Genomic DNA, 22306 nt, shown 5'->3' with positions numbered 1-22306 from the left:
ACTGTTTCAGTTTTCTATTGGTAGTTTGTATGTTTCTAGGAATTTATCCATTTCTTCCAGACTGCCCCTTTTGTTGCCATATAATTTTTCATAATAACTTCTTGTAATTGTTTATAGTTCTGTGGTGTTGGTTGTGATCTCTCTTCTTTCACTGGTGGTTTTATTTATTTGGATCCTTTCTATCTTGCTCTCTTTTTTAAAATAAAAATCTGTTTTTTTTTAAAGGTTTTTATTTATTTATCAGAGAGAGAGAGAGAGTACAAGCAGGAGGAGCAGCAGGAAGACCAGGCAGAAGGAGAAGCAGGCTCCCCACTGAGCAGGGAGACTGATGATGGACTTGATCCCAGGACCCTGAGTTGGTGACCTGAGCCAAATACAGATGCTTAACCGGCTGAGCCACCCAGGCACCCTCTTTTTCTTTATCATATGTCTGATTAGGGGTTTATCAACTTGATTAATTCTTTCAAAGAACCAGCTCTTTTTGTTTATCTGTTCTGCTGTTTTTGTTTTTGTTGTTTGTTTCTATATTGTTTATTTCTGCTCTAACCTTTATTAAAATTTTACTTCTGCTGGTGTTAGGCTTTATTTGCTGTTCCTTTTCTATCTCCTTTCGGTATAGGTTAGGTTGTGTATTTGAGACTTTTCTTGCTTCTTGAGGTAGGCCTGTATTGCTACATATTTTCCTTTTATAACCACCTTTGCTGCATCCCAGAGGTTTTGGACTGTTGTGTTTTCATTTTCATTTGTTTCCATGCATTTTTAAAGTTCTTCCTTAATTTCCTGGTTAACCCATTCATTCTTTAGTAAGATGTTCTTTATTTTTTTTTTTAAAGATTTTATTTATTTGACAGAGAGAGATCACAAGTGGGCAGAGAGAGAGAGAGAGGAGGAAGCAGACTCCCTGCCGAGCAGAGAGCCCGACACGGGACTCGATCCCCGGACCCTGAGATCATGACCTGAGCCGAATGCAGCGGCTCAACCCACTGAGCCACCCAGGCGCCCCAAGATGTTCTTTAATCTCTATGTATTTGTGGTCTTTCCAATTCAGGTTTTAGAGTTTTGTGGCCTGAAAATACACATAGTATGATCTCAGTGTTTTTGTACTTGTTGAGGGCTGATTTGGGACCTAGTATGTGATCTTTTCTGGAGAATGTTCAATATGCATTAGGGAAAAAAAGTGTATTCTGCTGCTTTAGGATAAAGTGTTCTGAATATGTCTGTTAAATCTGTCTGGTCCATTGTGTCATTCAAAGCCATTATTTCCTTTTTAATTTCCTGCTTAGATGATCTGTCTATTGCTGTAAGTGGGGTGTTAAAGTCCCCTTCTATGATTGTGTTATTATCAATGAGTTTCTTTTAAAAATTTTATTTATTTATTTATTTGAGAGAGAGTGTGCATGAGTGCACCTGCATTTCTTTTCTCCACAGAATTATGTCCTCACACTTCCTCTCTTCCCTGATGTGGCTTCTTTTCACCCTCTAGTTCTGCAGTTTGTACTTTACCATGTGAGGTCTTCCTCACCCAGCCCAAGTTTTAGGATATCTGACCTTGGTTGTAATGAGAAACAAACGTGATGTGTTCACTTTAGTAGACCTCCTTATCCATACATCAGCCTGTTCTGTGGCAACACTGGGACCCAGTAAATAATACTGAAATCTAATGTTATAAGCTTAAGTTGTCTTCTTGGTGTGTTTCATCAAAGAGAATGTGGTCTCTTAGCCAAATGTGCACGTTTCTTGACACATCCTATTAGTCTCATGATCTTTTTCAGGGCTGGTAAAGCATCATTTTATTTTATTTTTTAAGTAATATGTACACCAAACATGGGACTCCAACTTACAACCCCAAGATCAAGAGTCTCATGCTATACCAACTGAGCCAGGCAGGTACTCCGAGAAAGCATAGTTTAGGAGAGAGAGATGTTGCAGAGAGATGGACTATCTCAGTACAGGACATGCCAAGGTGTTGCATACTAGGTCAAGACCTTGGGTTCTAGTCCAAGTACTATCACTAAGTTGCTGTGGAATAATTGCTCTTTTTTGAGTTTCTATTCCTTCAAGCAGAAGAAGTCTATGGAGTGAGGAGAGAGAGCAAAGCAAGTTCACTGAATTTGAGAATATGGTGCTTTTGTGATGGCCACTGCCAGAAGATGTCACGGTTATCTCAGAGCATTAATGTAGGAAGGAAGCTTAAGACAAATAGTCAGGAAGTACATGATCACAGGAACAAGTTATGGCCTTTTCATTTAACATCTATCAGGTCAAACTCTAACTCAGAGAAAACCAAACCAACCAAGCAACCAAACAAAACCATTAACACACAAGATTCCTGGTAGCAAAATCGAAGGACTGGAGATATAACTTGGATGCTTTCTTATTAGTTTTAGTTTTTATTTTTTTTCGCAAGGGAATTGCAGTGACGTCAAGGATTAAGAATAAGAAGTAGAGTGTTGAGAAGATGCAGGAAATTATCTCATTAAGTATACATACAGTATTTGCTGAATACACAGGGACATCAGTTATCAAATGTCTACAAATGCTCCTGCACACATATTTGCTTGCCCACCACCTGTAACCCAGGGGGTTGAGTATCTGTTAAAATACATGTGAATACCTTTAAATATTCACTCATGCTCTAAAACACACACAAACTGAGCTACTTATGTTATATGTAACTGTCTCCCATGAATAGATTGGTCTTCAAACTTACAATTTTATCCATTTTGCTCATGAAGAAACACATTACTTGTTAACATTAACATCACATTGAAAATTCAGCATCACAAGAAAAGTCTCTGTAACAAAAGCAATTTTCAAAGCTGAGGATGTTTATTGCAAAGTCTATTCATTACACTAATGCCAAATCGTACAATAGAATTAATCTTCTGGGATTTATCCTTTATTTTATTCCACTTATTGAGGCAATTACCTTAGAGTATAACTCCTTCATTTGAATGTCAGACTCTACAGAGCAAAGAATCTGTTATCTCTGTTCTAGTGGTAGCATGGGACCAACTTAACTTTGTCTTATGCTTGTTTCCTTAAGAACTGTTTTTATTTTACTTGTCATATGCAAGATTGATGAGAACTTTAAAAATAAGAGTGTAGTGGGAAAAAAGCAAGTATATTGCTGAAAGCTTAATAATAACTTATGTATTAAATGATAATAAGAAAGATTACTGCTTCCGTAGTGGTATTAAGCTTTTCTTCTGTAAAAGTTATTTGAATACCGATTAAGTACTTCATCTAACCAAGGAGGAAGTTACAGTGGAAGGCAGAGTATAATATTTATCTTGTCTTTCATGCTATAGAATGCAATTATACACATAAAGTTGAATTATAGGAAATGTTGCACTCTGCCGTGTAACTCTAGAATTAAAGTTTAAAAGAGAGATTAGTTATTTGGACTAGGTGGTGGTTTTAATCAGCTTGAACTGCTAACCAGAGTATCACTGGGTGGCTTAAGCCATAGACATTGATGTCTCACAGTTCTGGAGGCTGAGAAGTCTAAGATCAAAATGTTGATGGGTTCCGTCTCTGGTGAGGATCTTGTTTGTGGCTTGCAGACAGTTGCCCTATAATTGTGTCCTTTCCTGACAGAGGGAGAGTGCGCTGGGAACTCTTCTTCTTACAAGGACACTAATCTCATCATTAGTGAGGGCCTCATGACCTTGTCTAAAACTAATAACCTTCCAAAGGCCATATGCCTAGGTACCATCATGTTATTAATTAGAGCTTCAATATATGAATTTTGGGGAGAAATATTCAGTCCATAATAATGGTAACGAGAGGGGGTGTAAAGAATAATTATCGATCATGACACTGAATCTCTTCTTTAGTTTTCTACAGTTTCTTACCTTTTTCCATCATCTTCAATCTCTCCCTAGAGCCTGCTTCTACGGTTCCTCAAAAATGATTTTTATTGGATTGGTCTGAGGAACAAATCTGGCTGGAGGTGGGAAGATGGGTCACCCCTAAAAATCTCAAGGTAAGGGGGTTCAAAAAAATGGGGAAAAAAGAGAAAAGGAGAAGAGAAAGTATGTGATGGGGAAATAGGTCAAGGTCAATAGATGGTGGGGAGAGGAAAGGGTAAGGAAAGGAACTCGAGAACAGGAGAGGAAATGAATGGTGGATAAGAGCCAAAAAAAACCCCAAAAAACAAAAACAAAACCCAAAACCCCAAAAAACAAAAAACCCCAACAACAACTAAAAAAAGAGAGGCTAATGTTCTGGATGCTGAGAGAAGTGGGGCCTGAATAGGGAGAAAGAACTGCTCAGTTTTTATCTCTTCCATGCCTGCAGCTCCTTTGCTCTCATGTTACCTTAAATGATTGACTTTCCTGATTTCTTACAGCATTGTTTCAAACAGCTTGATCCAGAAGTGTGGAGCCATCAACCAACACCATCTCCAAGCTGCTAGCTGTGAAGCTCTTTTACCGTGGATCTGTAAGAAGGTCAGACTTTGAGGGGGTCAGATCTGTGGTAAGGCTCCCTCACACGAGGGAGCAGGCCTCTGGGTGCTCAGATGACCCTGAGCATTTATTTGGTGAATGATGAACCTTCTAGGACATAGCATTTGATGTAAGATTAGTGCAGCTTCCCTGGGAACTGAAGGTTTGTTGCTGGACTCTCCTTGAGAACATTTAGATATTATCCTAACAATTTAAAGATCAGATCTAGGATCATTTGGGAAATATAAGTTTTTTGTAGTACTTCTCACTGTAGTGACTGATGCTGCCTCCTTCACCCCCATTCCCACCATTTCTGTCAAAAGTGTACCTTTGAGGCACCTGGTTGCTTCAGTGGCTTAAGGTGCTGCCTTCAGCTCGAGTCATGATCTCAGGGTCCTGGGATCGAGTCCCACATTGGGCTCTCTGCTCAGCAGGGGGCTTGCTTCACTTCCTCTCTATCTGCCTGCTTCTCTGCCTACTGTGATCTCTGTCCGTCATAAAAAAAAAAAAAAAAAAAAAAAAAAAAAAAAAAAAAAGTGTGCCTTTCCTCAATGTCTCAATGTTATGGTCTGAACTGATGAACTCTGCGCAGGTATATACTATTGCTCATGTGTTGTAGGTGTTTTTGATGAGTGCTAGGAAGTTGGCATGTTACTGATTCCTCATAATATATTTTTATCCTAATGGTGGCCCTTCACGGAGAAAGCTATATTCTAAAGGATAATGCTAATAGTGAGAACCTAAGTTGTAGAAAGAGGATGAGAACAGGGTGGTGCTTTCTGCTTCTCAGCTCTTCACCACTTAAAGACATGGCCTTGGCTGAATTTAATTTTTATAGGCGTGCATAGATGTGGTTGAATAAACTGATATATGACCATATCTTTTCCATGTTGTGGATGTGTGATTTGCAGGTTAATTTCACATAGTGGTCAATCTGAGGAAAGTTTACAGAAGCCATTTATATGCTTGATTCCCAAATTATTTTAGGCATGAATGCCTCAACAATGAGAAAAACTTGGTTATTTCTCTTAAGTAGGGTTTGGAGAGGGACGCCTGGGTGGCTCAGTCGGTTAAGTGACTGCCTTCGGCTCAGGTCATGATCCCAGGGTCCTGGGATGGAGTCCCACATCGGGCTCCCTGCTCGGTGTGCAGCCTGCTTCTCCCTCTGCCTGCTGCTCCCTTGCTTGTGCTCACTCACTCTCACTCTCACTCTCTCTCTGATAAATAAATAAAATATTTTTAAAAAAGTAGGGTTTGGAGATAGATAGGGAGGGAAGGTGCTGTTTAAAAGACGTGGGCAGTTGGGACGCCTGGGTGGCTCAGTTGGTTGGACAACTGCCTTCGGCTCAGTTCATGATCTCGGAGTCTGGGGATCAAGTCCCGCATCGGGCTCCCAGCTCCACGGGGAGTCTGCTTCTCTCTCTGCCCTTCTCCTCACTCATGCTCTCTCTCTCAAATAAATAAATAAAATCTTTTTTTAAAAAAAAAAAAGACGTGGGCAGGAATACTGAGGGGACCATCATTCTGTACTGTACTGTTGATGATGCTAGATTACAATTTCTTTTTTTTTTTTTAAAGATTTTATTTATTTATTTGATAGAGAGAGATCACAAGTAGACGGGGAGGCAGGCAGAGAGAGATAGAGAGAGAGAAAGGAGGAAGCAGGCTCCCTGCTAAGCAGAGAGCCTGATGTGGGGCTCAATCCCAGGACCCGAGATCATGGCCCAAGCTGAAGGCAGTGGCTTTAACCCACTGAGCCACCCAAGCACCCCCATAAATTAACTTTTTAAATAATTTAATGGCTGCCTACTATGTGATGTTTGACTAATTTTTTTTTTTTTTTTTTTTTTAATGTACAGAGGTTGTTTCTCAGCTCTTACCCAGACGAGTATGGCTCAGTTCAGACCCATCTAGCAGCAGATTTCCCCTCCCCTCTAACTGAGCTACCAAGCTACCAAGTTTCTCTCTTAACTAATGCAAACATATCAAGTAGTAAGAGACCCAGGCTTACCCTTGCTAAATACAAGGAGGGCGCTGCATCCAGTTGGACTGTCACAAAGCAGCAGTATTCTAGGTAGTGTAGAACCAATAAGAGCACAACTTTTAAAAAAGAAACAAAAACAAAACACATTTTTTTAAAAGATTTTATTTATTTATTTGACAGAGAGGGATCACAAGTAGGCAGAGAGGCAGGCAGAATGGCGGGGAAGCAGGCTCCCTGCTGAGCAGAGAGCCTGATGCGGGGCTTGATCCTAGGACCCTGAGATCAGGACCTGAGCTGAAGGCAGAGACTTTAACCCACTGAGCCACCCAGGTGCCCCCAAAACACATTTCTTTTATGGCAGTGTAATTTTCACTAGACTCTACACTTCTCAGAGCATCAAGGACTTTGAAACCATGAAATGTCACTGACATCTATAATCAAATACAAGCATAAAACTTAAGAACTAGAAAGTCCTGGAAGGAAATAAATGCTTAGCCCTAGCTCGACTACCATTGTCTTTCTCTCTTGCATATTCCTGCCTCCTTTGTCAAAGATTTGTTGACCATATAACTGTGGGCTTATTTCTGGATGTTCATTTCCATTCCATTGATTCATATGTCTGTTTTGTGCTAGTACTGTACTGTTTGGATTACTACAGCTTTGTAGGGATTCTTGAAATCTCGAATTGTGATACCTCCAGTTGTTTTTTTTTTTTTTTTTTTCAAGACTGCTTTGGCTAGTTGGGGTCTTTTGTGGTTCCATACAAATTTTAGGATTGTTTGTTCTAGTTCTTTGAAAAATCTGTTGGTGTTTTGAAAGGGATTGCATTAAATTTATATACTGCTTTGGGTAGTGTAGACATTTTTAATAATATTCTTTTTTTAAAAGATTTTTTATTATTTTTAAGTAATCTCTATATCCAGTGTGGGGTTCAAACTTACCATTCCTGAGATCAAGAGTCACATGCTGTACTGACGATGCCAGCCAGAAGCCCCCAATATTTATTTTTCCAATCCGTGAGCGTGGGATATCTTTCCATTGGTTTGTGTTGTTTGCAATTTCTTTCATCCATGTTTTAAAGTTTATAGTGATTAGAGTTAATCAGATTCCTAAGGTCATGGGTCACCATCTTCATCAGTCATATATGCCTCTCTTGCAGTCCATTTACCTTTCCCCTTGCCCCCATATCCCCACTTTCACAAACATACTTTGATGTTTGATATAGTCCTTGAGCTTGTTTGTATCTTTATAAAATATGTACTATTCTTTATTTGTTTCATATTTAGTTAAATTATTCTATATATTTTATTATTTTACTTTTTCCATGAACATGTTTTTGAGTTCTATTCATGTTGCACGAGGTACATGTAATTCATCCTTCTAGCTGCTGCATTATCTCCATTTCATGTATTCATTCTCTTGATGATGGACACCTAGTTACCCCCGTTTCCCCACTAGCCCAAACAGTGATGGGGTAGATATTCTCTTCTATATCCCTACTCCAAAGTCTTCCCCATCTTAGGAAATGACCTTAAGTTGTTCAGATTCCAAACTGAAGAGCTTCCTGATTTCATTTTTCTACATCAACAAATTTTATCATTGCCACCAGCGAAGTATATTCTAAATCTCATCTCTTCTTTCCATTTCTACTTTTGAAAAAAAGATTTTATTTATTTATTTGACAAAGAGCGAGCGAGCAAGCGAGAGATCACAAGTAGGCAGAAAGGCAGGCAGAAAGAGAGAAGGGGAAACAGGCTCCCCGCTGAGCAGAGAGCCCGATGGGGGACTTGATCCCAGGACCCTGAGATCATGACTTGAGCCGAAGGCAGAGGCTTTACTGAACCACCCAGGTGCCCCTCCATTTCTACCTTTTAAAAAAAGATTTATTAATTTATTAGGGAGTGAGAAAGCATGCACACTAGTTTGAGTTGGAAAAGGGGCAGAGGGAGAGACTTTTAAGCAGACTCCCGCTGAGCAACCTGGGCTCCATCTCATGACCCATGAGATCATGACCTCAACCAAAATTGTCAGTTGAGATACCTAGCAGCCACTAAGGTGCTCCTCCATTTCCACTTTTAATTCCATTCCAAACCTCTGTTGTTGTTCACCTGGATTACTGTGACAGTGTCTTTTGTTATGAACTTTAAAAATAGTTTCAGTAAGGGGGTGCATGGTTGGCTCAGGTGGTTGTGTCCAGCTCCTGGTTGTGGCTCATGATCTCAGGTCATGGGATGGAGTGTGAAGGCAGCTCTGTGCTGAGCAGGGAATCTGCTTAGGATTCTCTCTCTCCTTCTGCCTCTTCCCCTGTTCATGTCTGTGCACTGTCCAAATAAATAGAATCTTAAAAAAATAGTTTTATTGAGATATAGTTGACACACAATAATCTGAATATATTTCAAGAGTAAAATTTGGTAAGTTTTGACGTATATCTATCTCTATTTATCTATCTCCATGAAAATGTCACCATAATCAAGATGGTGAAAACAGCAACTATCCCGAAAAGCTTCCTCATGCATTTTGTAATTCCTCCTTCTCTCTTGTCCCTGTCACCCAACACTCTCCTGTCCTCAGGAAACCCTGATCTACTTTATGTCACTATAGATTAGATTATGTCTTCTAGAGTTTTACAGTACATAGAGTTTTACAGAGTCATTAAATATGCACTCTTCTTTTTCAGTGTTCTTTCACTCAGAATAATTATTTTGAGATTCATTCCTGGTATTGTATCAATGGTTTACCCTTTTTTATTGCTAATATTCCATTATATGATATCGCCCTCGACCCGCAAGGACGACAAGAAGCCCCAGTTCAGATGTATCTTTTCTCCTTTTATTTCCGCAAGTCTACACACTTATATACGCTTACATGACCAATCAGCGAGCAGGGTACAGGAGGGAGCGAATCAGGCTGCGCACCTAAATGAACAACTTCGCTAGCAACCAATGCTGTTTACTTCCTCTTTGGGTGTTCCACTTAGTCTCATGAGGCAACCCTAACCTGGCAACTACCCAGGCGCCATCTTTTAATGGTGGAGGCCGCCCTGGCCAGGGGCCTGCCTCCAATATCTTCCCCTTTTTTCTTTTATGGCAGGGATCATGCCTGTCTTAGGTTGTCAGTGGCGGGGAATATCCTTACCTGTCACCAGACGGCAGATATCAATGATCTGCGTCCTGTCTTAGGTTGGTATATTTCCCCCACCAATCTTACCCATTGTTGACTACTGATCCAGCATACTTAGCCACACTTGGGGGGATGTACCAGCCTCGATGGCTAACAAGGCACGCACCATGGCTTGCTGTTGCCTATGTTGCTATCACCTCCAAATTTGCAGTTTCCTTACTAGCAGAATCAAGCCCACTACAAGGATTATCAGCAGACCAATTACGCTAGCCCATTGTTTCATGAAGGTTAACACATCTTGCAATGTTTTGATTATCTCTGGGAGGTTTGCAAACTCAACTCTGGTATTTATCCTTGTTATGCCTAGTAGCAGGTGCTGAGTATAGTTTTGGAATTCTGCGAACCAATTCCCCTGCAAGTATTGGGAGAGCTGTCAGGAGACATTCTGTAAGTCACTCATATTAGTATAGGCTATGGGAGTTACACAAATTGCCAGGAAGGGTGCTATATATCCCAGTCCCAATAGGGCCCCCAATATGTCCACTTGTTCTTGAACCAAATCCACTCTCTGGTTGACTATCAGGATTCCTGCTTGCAAATGTGCATTGATCTGAGTCTGTGTTTGAAAGGCAGCCACCGTTCCTTCTGCAAGGGTGTTCACAGCTTCCGCAGTGGGTATAGTTGTAGCAAGTGAGACTGCTGCTGCCGTGGCAGCTGCTGTAGATACAGCCAATGCTGTCACAATGGCAGCTGTGATACCAAAGTCTCTCTTCTTTCTGGATAGCACCACCGGTAACTTGTCCTCTGGAATGGAAACTGGGATAGGAACATGGGTAGACTGAGCACGAGGTACTCTGACATCCAGACCACTCCGGTGGCCATACCCTATTATTGGTGCACCGGGGCAACTTAAAAGGTTGATATGGCCCCGAGGCATTAATAGGTTTCACAGGGGCCAAACCCTGGATCACAGTAACGTTACCTATGTTTGAGGAATGGTGAAAAGGTTGAAATTGCCCCAGGGTCTGATTGCTCAGGCGAATACAGTCCAGGGTGCGGACTGATGTATTGAGATACAACACAAAGCAGAGAGTGCTGGACAGAGAGACAGTAATATTAGTCACCTCTGCAATGTCTGTAGATATGTGAACAGTGGGTAGCCCTATAGGAGAGTTGGTAGTAAAGAGAGGAGGGAATATGAGAGAAGAGTTAGTCACTGGTAAAGGATATGGCCATGCTTTAACCACTGCTCACAGTTCTCTGGCTTGAGTCCGCTTCAGGAGGTGTAGCATCCCCAGAGTTATCATCAGCATCTTCAGCATCATGACTGGTGTTCAGAGGCAAGGCTGCACGCACCAGCCGCTCTGGGATCCAAATTGTAGCCTCCTTTTCCTGTGGAAAAACACATACAGACCCCCTACTCCATACTAACACTGGATCTGGTCCATTCCACTTTCCTGTGAGGATGTCCTTCCAAAGTACTAAAGGCTTAGGGGGAGCAGCAGCATTATTTGCATGTCTGTCTGCAGCTGATTTACCCATTTTGTCCAATGTTAAAAAATTCAAAATAAAGAGAATGGTGTTGAGCTTATCTTTAGGGGGCGGGAAGGTGTCCCCTATCCCCCCTTTTTGTTTATAAAGCACATTTTTTATTGTAAGATGCGCGCGCTCCATAACACTCTGTCCTTGTGGGTTATAGGGTATTCCATGTATCAAGTGAATGTCAAGTTGTTGTAGGAAGGCTTTAAAGGGTTGTGAGGTGTAGGCTGGGCCATTATCTGTCTTTAACTGGCGTGGCTTTCCCCATGCTGCGAAAGCCTGTAGGCAATGGACGATAATATCTCTGGATCCCCCCCCCGCCCCCCGTATGCACTGAGGCGAAAATTATTCCAGAGCAGGTATCTACAGAGACATGAACATATTTTAACTTTTCAAATTCTGAAACATGTGTGACATCCATTTGCCATATATGATTAGGTAACAAACCCTTAGGATTAACCCCCAAGGATGGTGCAGGTAGTAAGGTCACGCTATTTCTGCAGGAGACTACTATGTCCCTTGCCTGTGCTTTTGTTATGTTAAATGTGAGGTGAAGGGTTAAAGCATTCACATGGAACAGCTTATGATAATGTCTCGCCTGTTGCACAGGGTCCTCAATGGCAAAGACAAATTCTCCTCTGGTTAAGGAGTCTGCCAACCAATTAATTACCTTTTATCAGGGGGCCTGGTAAGGTTGTATGAGCTTGTATGTGGCCATTAAAAAATGGAGCCTTCCTGTCCCAAACTAATGTTTGGATTTCTTGTAATGCCTCAGAGATAGTAGACCTGGCATTAATAGAACCCACACTTTCAATGATAGAGACAGCTTGCACCACATTATCTACTATCTGATAAAAGGTTGAAGGGTTCTTGATGAAACATTTGAAATGTTTGAATGTTTTATCACTGTGAGCAGCTCGGTTTCTTGGGGAGAGGAGCTTTGAAATAGGAAGGTCCAACTCTCTTCTTTGGTAACCATAGCTCCTACAGGTGTCCTGGCTTCTTGCAGTAATAGCAAACTCCAGGAGTACCCCTATGTTTATATTGTTGAGCTCCCTGTAATCCCTGTAAACCTTGAGTGATTGGTGCAGCCGTAACCTGCCCTTGAATAACACTGTCATTTATATCCCTGCAAACTTTAATATATGCACTCAAGTCTTTGGCTTCTTTACACCATTTATTAGCTTGCTCATACGCCAGCTGTTTTATCAATGGCATGGCTGCCTCTACCTCCCCAAATATTCGACCAGCTGTTTGCATCAGCCTCGCTACAAAATCAGCATATGCTTCATTTGGTCCTTGTATTACCTTAGACAGCTGACCCTGTAAATCCCCACTGCCTTGAATTGTTCTTCATGCTTTAGTGGCCGCCGCGGCTATTTGCAGATACACTGCAGGGTTGTATTGTATTTGGGCCTGCTTTCCCATGTCCGGTCCCATTCCCATTAACATTTCTAGGTCCCACTGAGGATTTCCAGCTGCTGCATTACGGCGGGCAGTGTCCTGTAGTATTCTTGCCAGGCTGTTTTCCATACTAGATATTGCCCTCCTGACAAGGTTGCACAGGCTAGGTTACCCCAATCTTCAGGGACTAATTTCATTCCCGCTATGGTCTCCAACAAAGAGACCGTAAAGGCTGCCTGAGGGCCATACTGCATGACTGCTTCCTTTAATTGCTTAACTAGTTTAAAATCAAGAGGCTGATGATACCGCTGGTTGTTTTGGTCCTCTAAAACCGGAAAGGCAGAGGTCAGGTCATGATCTCTCCAGCTTGAAAACCTGCCACTACCACATGTGGCGCAGCAGCTACAAGCTCCTTGGCATGCCATAGGATTATACTGCGGAGGGGCACTAGGTGTCGCTGGAGTCGACAGTTTCAACTGTTCAAACTTGGAGTGCATTTTATGGTCTAACTCCTCCCCTGACATTTCTTCTAAGTCTTCACTAGAACTACTCCCTCTAAGGCACGAGAAGACCGCTCCTCTTTCACTTCCTCCAATGCCTCTTCTCCCTCTTGTAGAGCTGATTCACATCTGGGTTTAGGCCCCACCAGGCATCCCCAGACTAAGGTCCATATTGCCAGGGTCCCGGGTGGCAAAGGCGTTTTATTGTCCTGTTTCTTCAAATCCTCCCCTAAGCGGTCCCATTGAGGTATGTTTAGCAAGCCTTCATCTAGGAACCATGGAGCCGCCTTTTCCACTGTATTCAAAAAGGCCTGAGCAGTTTTTGCTTTTAGTGAAGTTCCATTGGCTTTCAGCAGGTCTTTTAAAGACCCTTCCAACCGCACTTTAGATACTTCAGATCCCATTATGAACACACAGACAATAGACGCGGATGTTAACGACACTAACACACACATTAACCTTTTACACGCATGTACTTCAGTCGACCATTACTCCCTGCTTTACCGCGGAATTCCCACTTTTGAACGTGGCTAATGTCCCCGCTTACCTGCGGACCTTTACTCCCCGCTTTCCTGCGGATTACCTTGCAAGATTCCTTTATTTAGTTCCCGGGTGCCGGCGCCATTTATCACCCTCGACCCGCAAGGATGACAAGAAGCCCCAGTTCAGATGCATCTTCCTCTTTTTATTTCTGCAAGTCTACACACTTATATATGCTTACATGACCAATCAGTGAGCAGGGTACAGGAGGGAGCGAATCAGGCTGCGCACCTAAACGAACAACTTCGCTAGCAACCAATGCTGTTTACTTCCTCTTTGGGCATTCCGCTTAGTCGCAGGAGGCAACCCTAACCTGGCAACTCGCCAGGCGCCATCTTTTAATGGCGGAGGCCACCCTGGCCAGGGGCCTGCCTCCGACAATATGGATGTGTCATAATTTGTTTCTTCATTCACTTGCTGATTGACATTTTGGAAGTTTCAGTTTGGAGCTATTAAAAATAAAGCTGTTCTGAACATTTGGGTACAAATCTTAGTATGGACGTAGTCTTCCTTTTCTCTTGATACAATATGTAGGAGGTGGAATGGCTGGATCATATGGTAGGTATACGTTGAACTTTTTAAGAACCTGTAAACCTTATTTTCAAAGTCTTTGTACCATTTTATATTCCAGCCAGCAGTGTATGGGAATTCTAGTTCCTTCACATCCTCGGTGATCCTGGGTATCAGCAGTCTTTTCGTTTTTAGCCATTCTAGTAGGTACTCAGTGGTATTTAGTTGTGGTTTTAATGACCATTTCCTTAAAGATTAGTGGTGTTGAGCAACTTTTCATAAGGTTAATTGCCATCCACATATTTTTCTTTAGTGAAATAATTGTTCAAATATTTTGCTTCTTTATTTGTTTTCTTGCTGCTGAGTTTTCAGAGTGCTTAATATTCTGGATACAAGTTCTTACCAGATATACACTTTGTAAATATTTTCTCCCAGGCTGTGGTTTGTCTTTTCATCCTCTTAATAATGAGTTTCAAAGAATAGAATTTTAAAATTTTTATGAAGTCTGTGTTATCAATCTTTGTATTATAGTTTGTGGTGTTTGTATGTTACCTAAGAAATCTTTGCCTAGTCCATGTTCTCAAAGATTGCCTTTATGTTTCTTCCAGAAATTTTACAGTTTTAGCTTTTGCATTGAGGCCTGTGATCTGTTTTGATCCAACTTTTACATATGGTGTGAGGTATGGGTGGAGGTCTCTTTTTTCTTCTTTTTATCTAAACCTAATTGTGCCAGCGCTTTTTATTGAAATAACTACCATTTGTCATTAAGCTCCTTTGATACCTTTGTTGAAGATCAATGATTATATTGGCCTATTTCTGCATTTTATCTTTTGTGCCATTTATTAATGTGTCTGTCAGTTCATTTCTATACCACTGTAATTTTATCATATGTCTTGAAATCAAGTGGTGTGATCCTCCAACTTTGTTTTTCTTTTTCAAAATTGTTTTAGTTGTTCTAAGTCCTATGATATTTTACTGTATATTTTAGATAAATATTCTATTCCTGTGTTATTTTGTAAATGTATGAATATATCAGGATGAATTACTGGGTCAATGGATACTTTGTCCAAATGAGCCTACTAATTTAAACTCTCCAGCAATGTATGAGGTTAAGTACCTGTTGCTCTCTACCCTCCTCTCCTCTGGTAAGGCTGAAGTGAGCCACTTGCTCCTTATGATCATGAATTTTCACGCCTGGCTCTACCCTCTTATGAGTTTTTTTTTTTTTTAAGAAAGTTCTTCACATTGGAAGAAATCTATAAGGCAAAGTTCGCAATGATCTTTGCTAATAATTCTCTCTCAAAGCAAAATCTTGATGATAATAAAGTCTTTGTTTCCATATTAGTAATGAGATGAGGAAGGAAATAAAGGGTAGGGGAGAAAGCTCTTAGCACATAGCAGAAAATACGAAAGAAATGTGATAAAAGCTAAGGGAAGCTTTCAAGGTGGAGGGAGCATTCATCAATATAACATGCTAAAGAGATGTAAAGTAGCATAATGACAGAAGAATATTCAATGAAATTGACAATATGGAGGTCATTGTTCATCATGCTTTATTAGCATGTGAAAGATGTGAAACGGGGGTAAGGGAATGGAAAAAAATGAGTTTAGATATATCTTTTAAGAAATTTTTAAGAACTTTTCTTACAGCAGAAAGGAAAATGATAACATCTAAATAAAGGCTGTATGTTGTACCAATACATTTTTACATATAGAGAAGAAAGAGTAGCTCGAGTTTATAGCTTTCAACTTAGTTGAAAGAGAGAGATTAAAAATTTATGCAAGACCATGGGGCGCATGGGTGGCTCAGTGGGTTAAAGCCTCTGCCTTCAGCTCAGGTCATGATCCCAGGATCCTAGGATCGAGCCCCACATAGGGCTCTCTGTTCAGCTAGGGAGCCTGCTTCCTCCTCTCTCCTCTCTGCCTGCCTGCCTCTCTGCCTACTTGTGATCTGTCTGTCAAATAAATAAATAAAATCTTTAAAAAATATATTTATGCAAGACCAGGATCCTTGGGGCAGTGGATGACTGGGTGACCCAATGCTCAAATGGAAGAAATAATTTTGTGTGGAAAGAGTGTCTCTTTTCCTATGGAAGGGGGAATGATGGGGGAAGATTCTGATTTGTTTGTTTAAGTGATAGAAAAGAAAATGTACTGTTCTTGCCTGGCGAACTCTATTTTTTTCAGTGAAATAAAGGACAAGTTTATATGCTAAGAATGAAGGAGAAAGTGATAGGTTTGGGATCTACAGAAGGCAGAATTGTGGAATTTCTGCACAGGGAAAACAGATCTCTGCCTAGAGACCCAGCACTGCAGGCCAGCACTGAGAGCTCAGGTGAGGCAGGAGGCCACACATGTTTGGTGATTTCAGCCTGCACTACTGCCTGATTATTGGCTGCAGCCCCCGTCAGACTAGTTGTAATAACAGAGAAGTCAAGTGGTGGGAATGATGGGGGGTGGGGATTTTGCAGGGAGTTTTCAAGGAAATAGAAGTAGCCAGAAGAAGATAAGAAACCCAAAGAATAGGGAATCCTGGAGTGAGGAACGTACTGGATGGGAAAAGATTTGGGAGTGACAGGGATGTACTTTAGGAATGTAGGTGAGGTCCAGAGGAGACGACCAAAAAAGAATTCTTGAGCCATCTTTGGTGCAAAAAGGTGATTTCATTAAAGCATGGGGACAGGACTCATGGGCAGAAAAAGCTGCTGCCCTGGGGCTCTGAGGCGTGACTGGTTATATACTTGGTAGGTGGGGGATTTAGGAAAAGGGAGGTTATCAAAATAACTTTTATTTGCTAAGGAGGACCTACAAGATACTGGGGCCCTTGTCACTGCACAGTTAAGGTAGTTTTTCCCTCTAGTTAAGCATTAACATTAAGACAGTTTCCTTCCGGGGCGCCTGGATGGCTCAGTGGGTTAAGCCTCTGCCTTCAGCTCAGGTCATGATCTCAGGTTCCGGGGATGGAGCCACCACATCAGGCTCTCTGCTCAGCAGGGAGCCTGCCCCCCTCCCATCCCCTCCTCTCTGCCTGCTTGTGATGTCTCTCTCTCTCTCTGTCAAATACATAAAATCTAAAAAAACAAAACAAAACAAAACAAAAAAACAGTTTCCGTCTGGAAGTTATGTTATTGATAAGAATGCTTTTTTTCTTGTAAACACTAAGACATTTGTAAATTGAGGGAGACTCCTGTCTTGTTGGACTGTGATCTCTGTTAGTTAACCATCCCCCCAGCATCCCCCTCCTTCCCTTAGGTTTAGAGCAGCCAGGAGTGCCTGAGGAGTTGTGGAGGGTTTGCGGGGTGTCAGCTTGTGCTTTGTTCTCAACTTGCCTTCTGCTCCCTCATCAATAGTACAGGAGATGACAGAAATACTGCAGTGAACATTGTTGTACATATATCCTATTTCTCTATAACAGATTCCTAAAAGTGAGAGTCCTGGGCCAAAATGTATGCCAAATTAAAAATTTAAATGATACTAAAAGATTGTAAGACTGAAACCATTTTACTTCCACTAGCAGTGGATAAGAACACTGGTCCTCCCTTCTTCTCAGCTCCAGATGTTTTCAAAGTTTTAAATTTGGCTTATTATCATCAGTCTTACTCTTTTTCTTGTGTTGTGTATGAGGGGAGGAGGAGGAATGTTACATCGCCGTTATAGTTTGGGTTTTTCTAGCTGCTAATATCTTTGAGCATCTTCTCAAGTTTATTTGTAATTTGTATTTCCTTTGAATTACCTTTTCATACATATTTCTTGACTATTTATTCTCTCAGCGTTTTTGGTTTTTTCCTTTCTTACTGATCTGTAGGCACTGTGTATACTTGGAATAAATTTTTGTTAGTTATATGTGTTACAGATGTTTTCTTTCTATTATTTGTGTGTTTTTTTAATGTCATGGAGATTTTTTTCCATTCATGTATTTTAAGTTTTAATAAGGTCAAATCTCTCATTCTCTACTACCACCCCTCCCCCAAGTTACGGAGTCTGGTTTTCTACTTTACCTGGGATTATGCATACATTTTCCAAATTTTTTCCTAATGGGACACCTGGGTGGCTCAGTCTTTAAGTATCTGCCTTTAGCTCAGGTTATGATCCCAGGGTCCTGGGATCGAGTCCCACATCGAGCTCCTTGTTCAGCAGGGCGTCTGCTTGTCCTTCTCACTCTGTTCGTGCTCTCTCTCTTTTTCTCCTCTCACTCTGTGTATCTCAAATAAATAAATAAAATCTTTAAAAACAAAATGAAAAAAAAAAAAACAAAACTGTTGTGGCCAGTTAAGATAAAGAAATTTGGGAACATTCTGCACACAGGTGAATAGTATAATGTAACCTGTTTTCAGTGTGACTGGAGTTCAGTGGGCACACCCGAGTGGTAGGGGATTTGCCTGCAGGAGCAACAAGAGGGTGGCTGATCAGGGAGGCCCAGATCAGGACTGGGACAAGAGTGGGCACAGGTACCCAGGATAGGCGTGAGCATTTCCTGCCGACTCAGACAGGACACTGATGGTGCCTCACACCAGATCAGTCTTCCTGCTTCCAACCTGGTCAGTAAGCTGGTAATGCCCGCAATGGATTCGAAAGGGATGTTTGTATGCCTGCGCCAAGATTTATGTACAAAGAACGTTTTTACATTTCTCCAATGGGAAAAATTACAAACGACTCAAATATCTATTGGTATTGAAATGATTAAATGTATCACCTTACCTTTGCTTTCTTTCTGTAGAATAGACCTTATAAAATGAGAATGTTTTTATCTTTTGCCCAAACAACAAAAATAATGGACAAAAAGCCACCAGTCTTTATCCTCCAACAAAATCGTCAAGCTCGAATGCCCATGAGGGGTGAAGAGGTCCTCGGGCTCCATGGTGCTCTTGTTCACCCAGACTCCGGGTTTCTGCACAGCTCTTCCCAGCTGGAGGCTTAGTTTGGTTTGGCTCCGGTGGGAATGCAAGTTTAGAGGGTGGTCCCGCTGCCTTGTGGTGCTTGAGATTGCTTAGTGTACCTTTTCCTCTCCCCTCTACCCCCACCACTCCCTGTTTTAAGAATCCACTATCAAATGTTGCATTTTCTTCTTCTCCCCGCCCACCCCCTCAGAACAGATCCTCCCTCATTTTAAAATTGCGACGCACTTCGTCACATGACTACAGAGTTAGTGACTTCCCTCCAGATTCCTAATGGATGCCGAGACGAAGGTGGTGGCCTTTCTGGGCTAAAAGTTCTGTTGTGGCCTGTTCTGCTCTTACCAGCGTGGCCCCAAAACAGCTGTTATGTATGTGCTGTCTCTCCACAGGCTGGTAGAATGTGTTCTGTAGATTCCCTGGTCAAAACCAGGAGAAGGTTTTTTTGTTTTTTTGTTTTTCCCCTTAGTTCTTTCTGTTTTTTTTTTTTTTTAATATTATTTTATTTTTATTTTTCTTAAGTATTTGTTTATTTAAGAGAGAGAGAGAGAAAGAGCATGAGATGGTGGAGGGCCAGAGGGAGAAGCAGACTCCCTGCTGAGCAGAGAGCCCAGTGCAGGACTCCATTCTGGGACCCCAGGATCATGACCTGAGCTGAAGGCAGGCGCCTACCCAACTAAGCCACCCAGGCACCCAGTTTTTTCTGTTTTTTTCCTTAGGTATTCCTTACTGCGAGACCCTATGTGACTAATAACATCTAATTGCTGCTTACTGTGATTGGTATACAATGCTCAAACACTCTCCTGAAACCTATTAGTTACACTAGCTCTTTGTATGGCCGTATGTTATATGTATATTTTTAGACAATACTTTGTCCCTACCTGGGAGCTGTGGGAACATATTGGGAAGAACACCAGTGCTGGAGTTAATAAGACAAACCTGTATTTGAATCCGTTTTAAAATAATTACTGTGCGACTTGAGGCAAAATGCTTAACTTCTCCCAGCGTAGGTTTATCCATCCTATAAGATCATTCCATCTGAAATAGCCAATCTCTTGGTCTCTATGACATCCACTGTGTAGTTCCTTCAAAACTCCTGTCAAGTCTGTGATTCTCTTTATGTGTTACTTTGAAATTATTACTTACTATGTTTTGCCAATGTGTATGTTCACAGTTTAAAATGCAAAAGCGACAAAGGGATGTGTCTGTGAAAACAGTCTGTTCCCACCTCTGATTGCTGACTCACTCAGTTTTATTCCTTTTCGTGTTCCTTTCCAGATATAATCTTTTCATACACAGCATTTACTTACAGGAGTGTGCACACACACACACACACACACCTGAACTATAGCTTAGTACACGTGCTGCTCTGAAGTTTACTCATTAACTCATTTACCCATTAACAATCTATCTCATATCTTTCTTTAAAAAGACTTTATTTATTTATTTATTTGACAGATTGGGAGAGATCACAAGTAGGACAGAGAGGCAGGCAGAGAAAGAGAGGGGGAAGCAGGCTCCCTGAGGAGCAGAGAATACGATGCAGGGCTCCATCCCAGGACCCTGAGACCATGAGCAGAGCTGAAGCCAGAGGTTTTAACCCACTGAGCCAACCAGGCACCCCTATCTCGTATCTTTTTATGATTATACTCATAAGAGCTGCTTCTTTCTTTTTAATGGTTGGATAGAATTCTATTTTATGGATATAACTATTTAGCTAGTCTTCTATTTTTTAAAAATGTTTTATTTATTTGAGGGAGAGAGCAAGAGAGCACAAGCAGGAGGAGTGGCAGAGGGAGAGGGAGAAGCAGGATCCCTGCTCAGCAGGGAGCCTGCCCCCAGGACCCTGGGATCATGACTTGAGCTGAAGGCATCCGCAAGCTAGTCTTCTAAGCACCTCTAACCTAGTCTTCTATTAATGGAAGTTTTAGATCATTTCCTCTTTTTTGTCTTTAGAAACAATGCTGCAATGATTATATTTCATATAGGCATAACTACATGCTTTTTGAGTGTTTGTAGACCTGCCAAATTGCTCTGTTTAAATCTGCAGATTTGTCTTTCCACCAGCAATGTATAAGAATTTCTTCACCAATGCATTTTCTCATCAAACGTTTTGATCTTTGCTAATTAGATAGGTAAAAAATATTTTCCCATTATGGCTTTAATTTGTATTTCTCTTATTAGGAACTATAGAGAGCATCTTTTCACATGCCTAAGGGCCATTTGCTTTTCTGTGAACTGACACAACCTTTATCCTTTAAAAAGAAAATGGATGAGGGGGATACCTGGGTGGCTCAGTTGGTTAAGTGTCTCCCTTAGGCTCAGGTCATTATCTTGGGGTTCTGGGATCGAGTCACAGATTGAGTCCTACATCGGGCTCCCTGCTCAGTGGGGAGTCTGCTTCTCCCTCTACCTGTACCTCTCCCTCCCCCTCATGTGTTCTAAAATTAAAAAATAAAGTCTTTAAAAAAACTTTGGATGAGCGAGCTTTTCCTCAATAATTGGTAAGAAAAAATGTTCTTTATATACTAAATAAATTAGCCTTTTGAGTGTGATAAAAATTGAAAATATTTTGTCTTAGTTGGTCACTTTTTTTCTTATATATGATGGGATTTTTTTCCTGGTTAGAAACTTGCGATTTTTATGTCTCAAATTTATAGTTTTTAATTTTTTATTTACTTATTTTTTTAGATTTATTTATTTATTTTACAGACTGAGATCAAAAGTAGGCAGAGAGGCAGGCAGAGAGAGAGAGAGAGAAGGGGGAAGCAGGCTCCCTGCTGAGCAGAGAACCCGATTTGGGGCTCAATCCCAGGACCATGAGATCATGACCTGAGCCAAAGGCAGACGCTTTAACCCACTGAGCCACCCAGGTGCCCCACAAATTTATAGTTTTTTAATCAGTTCTGGGTTTCATAGCATTTGAATTCTTTCATTCTCCATTCTAAGATCAAATTAGTTAGACAACTTAATTAGTTAGACAATTGACTTCTAATGAAATGCAGAATTACGGAAGGATCAGAACTAACTGATCGGCATGGTTGTGACAAGAAGCGTGGAAAATTGGTGCATCTGCCAGTGAGACATGGATGAGTCAACGATTATGTGTTTGAAGATTCATCCAGGAGGCTTTAAGAAGCACTGTATGGTGGGACAGATAGTCACTGACTCATGAGCTCATCAAATATCCATAGACTCAGAAACAGCTGCAAGTGGAAAACATTGTTGAAAGTCTGGAAAAGCCTGAGATACTCTATAAAGATACAAAATTCTACATAGAAGCTTACCTATGAATAATAGCTTTTCCTGAGAGTGCAAACGCTTAGTGATGAGAGCCGTAGAAGATTAGAGAAAGATCTCATCCTA

At 41.2% G+C, this 22306-nt stretch overlaps 1 protein-coding gene across 10 annotated transcripts in view; it reads left to right on the top strand.

The window, feature by feature from the left end:
* The window catches only part of KLRG1 (killer cell lectin like receptor G1), a 341170-nt gene that overhangs the window by 303917 nt on the left and 14947 nt on the right, over window positions 1-22306 (top strand). For all 10 annotated transcript variants that reach the window (XM_059186197.1, XM_059186196.1, XM_059186200.1 and 7 more), the window contains 2 exons: window positions 3888-3988; window positions 4355-4454. In XM_059186197.1, coding sequence (XP_059042180.1) covers window positions 3888-3988; window positions 4355-4454 — 201 coding nt within the window. The remainder of the gene's footprint in view (window positions 1-3887; window positions 3989-4354; window positions 4455-22306) is intronic.

Source organism: Mustela lutreola, chromosome 8 (genome assembly GCF_030435805.1).
Source record: "Mustela lutreola isolate mMusLut2 chromosome 8, mMusLut2.pri, whole genome shotgun sequence".
NCBI lineage: Eukaryota > Metazoa > Chordata > Mammalia > Carnivora > Mustelidae > Mustela > Mustela lutreola.
The sequence above is the reverse complement of the archived record's forward strand: the minus strand, read 5'-3'. Positions and strand labels throughout refer to the sequence as shown.